Source organism: Pungitius pungitius, chromosome 18 (genome assembly GCF_949316345.1).
Source record: "Pungitius pungitius chromosome 18, fPunPun2.1, whole genome shotgun sequence".
Classification (NCBI taxonomy): Eukaryota; Metazoa; Chordata; class Actinopteri; order Perciformes; family Gasterosteidae; genus Pungitius; species Pungitius pungitius.
The window spans coordinates 2,194,381-2,203,703 of record NC_084917.1 but is presented as its reverse complement, the minus strand read 5'-3'; the positions used below and the strand labels follow the sequence as shown (position 1 = coordinate 2,203,703).

The 9,323-nt window shown below is 51.3% G+C and overlaps 1 protein-coding gene across 1 annotated transcript in view; it reads left to right on the top strand.

Annotated features, from left to right (window-relative positions):
• The window catches only part of fcho2 (FCH and mu domain containing endocytic adaptor 2), a 19,598-nt gene extending 11,739 nt beyond the window's left edge, over window positions 1–7,859 (top strand). The window contains 14 exon segments of the mRNA XM_062559007.1: window positions 272–311; window positions 429–514; window positions 1,925–2,338; window positions 2,668–2,783; window positions 2,871–2,906; window positions 2,908–3,004; window positions 3,436–3,495; window positions 3,914–4,025; window positions 4,804–4,959; window positions 5,453–5,585; window positions 6,107–6,306; window positions 6,390–6,454; window positions 6,553–6,717; window positions 6,830–7,859. Coding sequence (XP_062414991.1) covers window positions 272–311; window positions 429–514; window positions 1,925–2,338; window positions 2,668–2,783; window positions 2,871–2,906; window positions 2,908–3,004; window positions 3,436–3,495; window positions 3,914–4,025; window positions 4,804–4,959; window positions 5,453–5,585; window positions 6,107–6,306; window positions 6,390–6,454; window positions 6,553–6,717; window positions 6,830–6,852 — 1,703 coding nt within the window. The 3' untranslated portion in view covers window positions 6,853–7,859.
• Window positions 7,860–9,323: the final 1,464 nt, after the last annotated feature.

Here is a 9,323-nt window from a genome sequence, read left to right as displayed (position 1 = left end):
TTCCCTTCACAACCTCATAGGTTTACACATGTGGTTTAAACATGATGGAACCCTTTAAACATGATGGAACCCTTTAAACATGATGGAACCCTTCAAACATGATGGAACCCTTTAAACATGATGGAACCCTTTAAACATGATGGAACCCTGTGCTTTGGGCTCATCCTCTTTCCCCGCTGGCGTCGTCTCACCTTCCGTTGGCTTCCCCTCTCTCTCTCTCTCTCTCTCTCTCTCTCTCTCTCTCTCTCTCTCTCTCTCTCTCTCTCTGCAGGTGACGAGCTGGGAAAGGCCAGAGTCCCGACACCATACGAGTACGTTACCCCCCCCCCACACACACACACACACACTCACTCTTTCCCCAGTTGACTGAGACCCTCTTACGTTCAATCTCTCTCTCTCTCTCTCTCTCTCTCTCTCTGCTCCGGCAGACTGACCAACAACGACCTTCTGTCCCTGGACCCGTTCGGCCCGACCCGCGCGCCAGGCTCCGCCTCCTCTCTGTCCTCATCGGCAGGTAAGCCCCACTGCGCCAATGACGGGTTTCTCTGAGTCCTTTTTCACTCAGAGGTGGAAACGTCACATGACCCGCGTTTGATATTATGAGCAAGAATCCTTTACGCGCTACAAGTGACCCGCTTTTGAGTCCCCTCCATTCTGTTGCTTGAGCTCTCCTTCTCTCCTCTACATCATGTAGTCCCATTCCTCCCTCTCTTTCTTTCTCCGAGCTTCTCAGTCGGGGAGGGGGGGGGAGCGAGTACCGGGGCGGAGGAGCTGGCCCCCGATGTTAAACCCAATGTTCAAGCGGGAGGGCGGCTTGGTCTGCTCCGCGTTGCACTCCTTCCGCTTCTCGCCGCGTTTGTTTTACTGAACCTTCAGAGCGAATCTCATGGCTTTTCCGTGCATGACACCAGTGTTTAAAAAGAGTGACACTAGCGCTGACCCGTTGCCTAGGCTAAGCGTAATCCACAGTTAATTGGCACCTCGTTGAGGTCAGAGGGCGAGCCCTAAAGCCCGCTGGCACGCATGTTGTCAAACATTGTCTCGTTACTGTCAAAGGTCCCGGCTTAAATGTCAAAAGAGCATCAGCCAGAGCCCTGATTAAGATACGGCGATTGGAATTAACTCTCTCTGTGTGTGTACAGAGCGGACTAAAAGCTCCCCTCCACCGACTCTACCTGGACCGGGCAGCACTTGTAGCGCTGTGCACGTTGGATTTCATGAAGGGATTGTGCGTCCTTGGTTTCCGGTTGTGTTACCGGCTCCCGGTGCACACGTGACACCTCGAGCCGTTCTCTCCCTGAAATGAAGCTGGGGTTGAAAACACGTGTGAATTTATTTTTTTTCCCATTCTTATTTTGTCAAATGTGTGTTATGTGTTGATTTGGGTTTTTTTTTCACATTTTCATCTGTTTGACATCGTTTTGCTTTTACTCTGCTACGTGGTTTTATTCCATGGTCACTTGTTTTATTCTTTTTATTTGTGCACGTGAACCTTTTCTCGTTAGACCTTGGCTCTATCTTCCTTTCAATCCCTCCACCTGCGCCTTTTCTGCCCAATGAGCCCGACGTCTTTCTGCCTGAGGCATCAGGTAAAACGTGTGTGTGGGAACTGCTTCTCATAGGATTTCTGTTTGTGACCTTCAGTCCGGCTTCTACTTTAAACCACCAGGAAGTGTTTAATAATAATGTTTATATATTTGTGTGCTGATTGTGCAACGATAATGTAAATTATTATACATCCAAAAAGGCCGATTAGATGATGCAAACCTCACATCACGTGACCCGGGATCATGTTTCATGACTGCTGCAGTTTGCCTTCTACTCTCACCATCTGCATTTGTCATGTTTATCGCCTCTTGTCGATCACATCGCGCCCCCCCCGTCCCCCCGTCCCCGTCCCCGTCCCCCCCCCCTCCCCGTCAAGCCGAGGCGGTGACACAACGGGAACGCCCTCCTCCTCTGGGGGCGGCGAGCCAACAGTCCCAAGACGTCTCCTCTTTGTCCTCGTCCACGTCCTCGCCCCGGGACTGTCCCGACGACCCCTTCCGGGCGCCCCCGCCGGCGAGGGCCCGCAGCGCCCCCATCACCGCGCACGCCGGGAGCCCCCCGAGGAGCGGCGGCGGCCCCCCGCCCTGGTCCCAGGGCCAGTGGATCGCCTTCGGTGACCCCTCGGCTCCGGCGCGCCGCTCGGGGCCCCCCGCCGGCCCCGGCAGGTCGTGCCGCTTCCTGTCCGCCGAGGACCCCTGCGGGGGGGGCGGCGACCCCTGCTTCTCCGAGGTCTTCTGTGGGGTGTCAGATAGGGCGATGGCAGCAGCTCCATCGAGCAAAGCATTCAATGGTAACATTTTTACCGCTGCTACAGACGTGTCTTGTGCCTGAGGTTTGGAGTTTTGTCTTTTTTTTTAACTGTACGTTTTGTTTATTTCTTTTGAAAGTTGACAATTCTGTTGTTTTTTTTTGGTTTTGTTTTATCTTATTTTTCAGATGCAAATGCTTCTCTAACTCACTGCCTGCTCTGCAACACGTTTGTCTTTGAGTTTCTTTTCATGGAATTCTTTGGGAATGTTTTGTGTTGTTACCGATTCGTGGTTTTTGGGCTCGAGGCCTTCGACGCTTCACTCGGTTCGTTAATCCCTGATGTTCACCGACGTGTTTCTCCTCACGCAGTGCCGGCACCAAACCGACCGACGACCCCTCTGACAGCCGGCGCCCTGGTGCCCCCCCCTCGACCCTCCTCCAGGCCCAAACTCCCTTCGGGGAAACTCAGCGGCATCACAGAGATTGTGAGTGATGGCAGCAAATCTCCCTCGGGAACACGTGCGGCCCGCGGCGGCCATGTTGGGTTAACCCGTGTGACCCGCTGTGCTCAGGTGCGGCCGTTCAGCCCGCCCAAGCCCTCCAACAACGCCAGCCCCCCCCCCCGCTGCACCCCTCGCCCGGGCCGAGAGCTCCTCCTCCTTGTCCTCCAACGCCTCGCTCGGCGCCGCCAACACCCCCACCGTCGGTAAGCCGCCCCCCCCCCCCCCCCCCGAGGCTCACCGCGCCGTCTCCTCTTCGCCAACTTGCCACGTACCTCTTTGTCCCTGTTCCCTCCTCTCTCACTCCTTCCTTCTATCCTTCCTTCCTGTGACTCCTCTGCTCACCTTTGCTCTCCTCCTCTCCTCCCCAGAGCCACAGCAGCTCTCCCTCTCCCCCTCTTTCTGCTCAGCCACAGTGAGTCTGCCTTCCCTCCTCTCCCCGGTCTCCTCCTCACATTCGTCCTCATTAGAGCCTGTTAGCTCCTCGTCCGTCTCTGTCGTATCGGCCTCGTCGGCTCAGGCTCACCTGCCACATTTAGGACTTTGCTCAGCATCGCCTCGCCCTCACGTTTGTGCTCTCTGGGTCTGTTTTTATCTCCTCCCCTGTTCTCCGGGCCTTTTTTAATTGGCCGTAAAGAGGAAGATGTGTTCATTGGGAAGCTGCCTACCTTTGAGAAGCGGTGTGAAACACCAGCAGGTACTGTGCAAAGAGGACCGTCCCCTGAATTTAACTCAGACTAACATAACTGGCTTTGCAGTGATTGCATTTCTCTTGTGTTGTTTGCTCTCCACGTTCACATAAAGATTTGACGGTTCAAATAATGACGCCTTGAATGGTACGCCTTTTGTTGCCTTTAATTTTAACATGCTGCCTGCCTGCAGTACTTCCTCTGAACTGAAGCAGCTGATCTTCTCAAAAATAACAATGCACTGATTTGCAAAGTGTGAATGGCCGACTTCAGTTACAAATACCTTAAATGACACAATGCGTCTTTGCATGATGGAGCCTTCCTCATTCTGATTGTGAGCTTCGGACCCCCCCCCGCCTGTTGTAAAAAGTCTGACCCGCAGCTGAGTCAACAGACCTCCCAACTTTGCGCCTCTCTCGTTCTCAGGGACGTCCCGCGGTCCCAGCCCGGTGACCCTGGCCTCCCTGGACGCGTTGCCCATCGCCGTGGCCTTCACGGAATCGGTTAATGCTTACTTCAAAGGAGCTGATCCCACCAAGTGAGTCTCACATGACCTGCTGCTGCTCAAAGGGCCCGACGTGGACCCGCACGCACGCGCACATTTTTGTCCATATTTGATCTTAAACCGCAGCACGTATGACGTTATGAGCATCGCAGTCTTTTTTTTGGTGTGTGTGGTGTGTGTGTGTGTGTGTGTGTGTCTCCCTCCCTCTCGCTCTGCATGCGTGGAATGTTTTTGCATCAGTCTGACACCATTCTTTCAGAGTGGATAACCTACGCGGGGCAGATTATAGTCTGGGGCAGAGAAAACATTCAGCCCTTTATTGGTTAACTGCTGTTAAATTGCTGCTGTGCAGAAGGCTTATTTTCGCAGGGATTAGGAAATGGAACATTTCATAAGCAATGCAGCGGAGACACAGGTTGAGACCCGCTGTGGGCCCGTTACCACCGCGGCCCGGGCCAAGCACCACTGAACGAAGAAGCTTGATTTATATTAGACCATAAAAGCATACAGATGTGCGTTGGGAGAAGCGCGAATGGAGATGTGTAACACCTGCAACCTAAAGCCTAAAATGAGCCTCAGTTAGATCTTTGTATATGAAAAGTGGATGAAAGGGCCGCAAAATCAATAATCAAACCGTATGTGTCCAATGTGGCTCTTTCATTAGTTATAGGAGTTAAAAAGTTGAGATAAATAGAAAGGTTAACATATGATACGTTTTATTAATTGTTAGTCTCGGGTCTAGCTTCTCAAACACGATGATTCTCATGATTCTCTCCCTTCCTTTGTAACGGGTTCTTATCACGTTCCACAGGTGCATTGTGAAGATCACAGGGGACATGACCTTGTCCTTCCCCATGGGCATCATCAAGGTGTTCACCACCAACCCCTCCCCGGCCGTGCTCGCCTTCAAGCTGAAGAACACCGGCAGGCTGGAGCAGATCTTACCCAACCAGCAGCTGCTGTACAGGTGAGCGGGTCGGTTCTGAGGTGCACAGGAGACGACGAGCTGGCTGAGTGGGGGGGGGGGGGGGGGGGTTGAGGACTCGGGGGAGGAGGGACTGGAGAAAATGTTGTCTGCGTCAGTGGGAGGAAATTCAATTGGTAATGTGACATAAACCCGTCATTAAGCTGTCAGGCGAGAATTCCCCCCCCCCCCCCCCTCCTCCCCCCCCCCCAGACGTTGACAGCCAGGTTCTCACCAGCCCGGCTCACACAACATCTGTTTCACTTAGAGCACAGTGCGTCTCCTCTCACCTCCTCAGTCTCAGTCCAAAGGTGTTTGGAGGAGCTTGTACCTCACAAGCAGAGCGGCTCTCCGCGTGCTCATTGTTTTTAAAATGACGTCTTCTTAATGTTCTCCCAGGAGCTCGTGGTCGGTCTGATCCGGTCAGGGTCGTTCTTCCCGAGGAAGAGCGACGCATAATTGAGCCTCTGGTTATTGCTCTGTGTGTCCTATCCAGTGATCCTTCCCAAAGTGACTCAAACTCCAAGGACTTCTGGTTCAACATGCAAGCGCTGACGTCCTACCTCAGGAAATCTTCAGAACAGAATCCCACCGCTTCCTACTACAACGTGGACATCCTAAAATACCAGGTCAGACTCAGACTTTCATCCAGATCAAACCAAAACAGTGGTGTTTCCCCCGAGATGAAAGGAACGGAAGCCCAATCGAAAAAGAGGATGTGTGTGAGCTATTTTAATGACCATGTTTCCTACGTTGATGGGATGTTGTGTGTGTGCCTGCCACGCCGCGTCCTCGCCATCGTTGGAATTTAATTTGTTCGCGGTCACCGGCTGGCTTCGCAATTGAGTCTGTTACTCTAAAACCCTGTTATATTGTGGTTTGAATCCTTCCGGCCTCACACGCGAGATGGATGACATCGTCTGGAAAACAAAGGGCTGTTTTCTGAAGCCTGAAACCGGCTAATTTACGTGATTACGTTTTATCTTTATCGTCATGGCGCAGATTAAATAACATTGTAAAAGCTTCACCCGCTAAAACCCGGTGACGCCTCCCCGCACATTAGCGTCTTTAGCGTCGTTAGCGCCTTTAGCGTCGTTAGCGACGGCGCTAGCCGCCTAGACTCAACGCGGCTCCGCTCCAACACGCTCAGGTGCAGTCCGACGGGATCCATTCCACTCCGCTCAACCTGGCCGTGTACTGGAAGTGCACGGCGAGCGCGTCGGACCTGCGCGTGGACTACCGCTACAACCCGGAGTCCATGGCCCCCCCCGGCCCGCTGTCCAACGTTCAGATCCTGGTGCCCGTCGACGGGGGGGTCACCAACATGCAGTCTCTGCCCCCCTCCATCTGGTAAGGACGCGGCGCTCGTTGCACGTGACTCTGCCCCCCAACCCCCCCCCGAACCCCCCTCATTTGATTTCTGTTGTCTCCAGGAATCCGGAGCAGAACAAGAGTCTGTGGAAGCTGAGCGACATCTCTGAGAAATCTGAAAACGAAGGTAAATCTTCTTCTTCTTCTCTTCTTGGTTTGTTTGAAATCGTTCTCAAAAATAAGGAGTGACTTTCCTTTTTTCTTTTTTTTTGGGGGGGGCACCAGGAGCCGGGTCCCTGAGGGCCAAGTTTGAGCTGTCGGACGGCCCGTCGACCCCCACCCCGCTGGCGGTGCAGTTCATGAGCGAGGGCAGCACCCTGTCGGGGGTGGACATGGAGCTGCAGGGGCCCGGGTACAGACTCTCCCTCAACAAGAAGAGGTTCGCCACCGGTAGGTAGACCCCCCCCCCCCCCCCCTCCTCCTCCTCTCCCCCCCCACTGCGCTGCGTTGGATGCGTCAGGCGGCTCAAAGCTGCTCGTCTTCTCCTTCTCTTCTTCTGCAGGTCGCTACATGGCGGACTGCTGAGCCGACGCGCAGAAGAAGAAGAAGAAGAAGAAGGAAGGCGTCGTCTCGAGGATCTCACTACGATAAAACAGCACTGAGTATTGAACACTGAAGAAGAAAGAAAGAAGAAGATGAGCTTTCAGGAAATGTGTAGATATGAAATCTAATAATGCTTTCTGATCGATTCGCTTCTGTATCGTCAGAAACAATTGATGGATTAGACATCAATTTATATTGTATTTGAAATCCTAAAAACAACAACAACAACATGCACTAACACTCTTTTAGATGCTCTTCTTGCTCTTATAATCACCTTTTAAGAGCCTTTAAGGACTATGAAACAGAACCATGTCCGCGTGGAAGAGAAGAAAAGGTTCCTTCCTCCGATCCGCACACATCGACGCTCGAGTCGCCTCCTCCTCACAAGGCGTCTTCTTATCATCACGTGCAATGAAGCGGCGGCGGTAGAAGGTAGAATCTGTCCCGAGCAGTCCTCTCACACTCATGGCACAAGCTCTGCCTCTTAAAACGACATCTAAGTGCTTTGAAACCGATGCAAACAGGAGTCTGACCTCAGTGCTGAAGCTCCAGCCTCAGTGGGCTGAAGGAGCGTTTTTTTTTAAACTCACTCTCAGTGATCAAGCCTTCAAATCTGTGTACTTTTATGAAAGAAATCTCTGCTGTTTTGACTGTAAAATGTTGTGTCAAATGTTTAGAGGCTTTAAAAAAAAAATTAAAAAAGAAGGAAAAACAGCATCGAGGGATTTCAGCCCAATTTTAAATCGCAGCCTTTTTTTTAAATCACACTTTTGTGAGCAATGTGCCTGAATCTAATTCTTTTTTCTTTTTTTTTTTGTAAACTACAGCACATTTTTTATTAAGAAAAGCACCAACAAAGTGCCCGTTTATTTCATCAGGATATTGAAGGGAAAATCTCTCCTTTTTACGACCCGATTGTCTTCCAAGACGCTTCCTGCGGAACCCTTTTTATATCTCGTCTTCTTTCTATTGGGGGGGAGTGTGGGGGGGGGGGGGGGCGGGTCGACCCGATCGAGTAGCACAGTGAGCAAATCCCTCGCCACAGCCGTGCAATCCGCAGGTCCGTTGACCGCGGTGAAACGCTGTGAACGCCAGCCCTGCCTCTCGCCCCAGGTGCATGCTGGGAAAAGGCCCCCCCCGTCGGCGTAGAGAACGGATTTCACGGGCCCGTCGGACTCCCTCCGCTGACGATGGCGGAGCGGCGCGGCGTTCCGGGTTGGGTTCCCGCTGACCTCGGGCGCGAAGCCATCCCTGATTGGTTGGCGTTGGCGGCGGCGGCGTGATGACGGAAGCTGTGATGTTTCACACACGGTGCGGCGCGGCGCCAGCCGACCTCTCAGATTACACTTTTAAGAAATGTGACTTTTCACATCCGGCTGTTTTTTTTTTGTTTTTGTTTTTTACTGTTCGTCGTTGTCATTTTTAACCGACTGGTTTTGAGGGTGAAACTCGTGTCTTTTACCTCATTCGTCTCACTTGATCATTCATTTGATTTCATTCGTCATTTCTGGCCCGGAGGGTCGTCTCCACTCTGTAATGTTGTAATGTGCGATTCAAGGTTGAGACTTTGATAATAATCTCGAGGCAGACGTTAATCTCAAATGGATGATGGAATTATCCACACTAGCTGCGTTTGCTCAACCCAAATTGTTGCATCTCGCTCTGGACTTAAATCAGCCAAATGTTAAAGCTATTTCAAATGAATGCGTTTACATTAAATCCTTCAATTGTATCTTCAGACATTTGTACAGTTGGAAATCAGCACGTCTCTCTGTGTTTTCTCTTAATTACGTCAGATGGGACGAACGCGTTGAGAGGAAAGGTAATCGTGTTGAGGATAAGCAAGCTGGTTCTTGCTGTCTCTACAACTTTAAAAATCAGCTTCCAGGGGTCCTTGTTGTTTTTGTCACTTTCACATCTTTTATTTCTTTGTATGTTGTATTGAAGAGAGTTTAAATAGTGCAAAATTATGTAAATGATTCTCATAAATTGTACATTTTTACCAATATCTCAGCCACTTTTGTCTTTACTTTATGATTTTTTCATTGTGCTTGTATTAAATGTGTAATATATGAATATATACAAATATATTAAAATGACTAAACGTGTTCTGCGTCCTTTCTTTTAGTCTCATCACGAGGATGTGACCTGCAGCCGGAATAATCACCACAAGTATCTCCACGTCAGGATTAACGCATTCCTCTTTTTTTCCTAAAGGTTTCGGACAGTAAATGCTGCTCTGAGTCCGATCAATACGCCGGGTCAGCCCCCCCCCCACCCCCCCCCCCCTCCAAAGAATCTCCATTTAGACGACTTCCACGAGACTCTGAGAGCTTTCAGGGTGTCACCAAGCAACACAGCGTCCCATCTGAGGGACTTACTTCTTTTGTCTGTGCTTTTGGTAGAAATGATCACACAGACGTGGTCGTGTATAAAGGAGGGGGGGGGGGGGG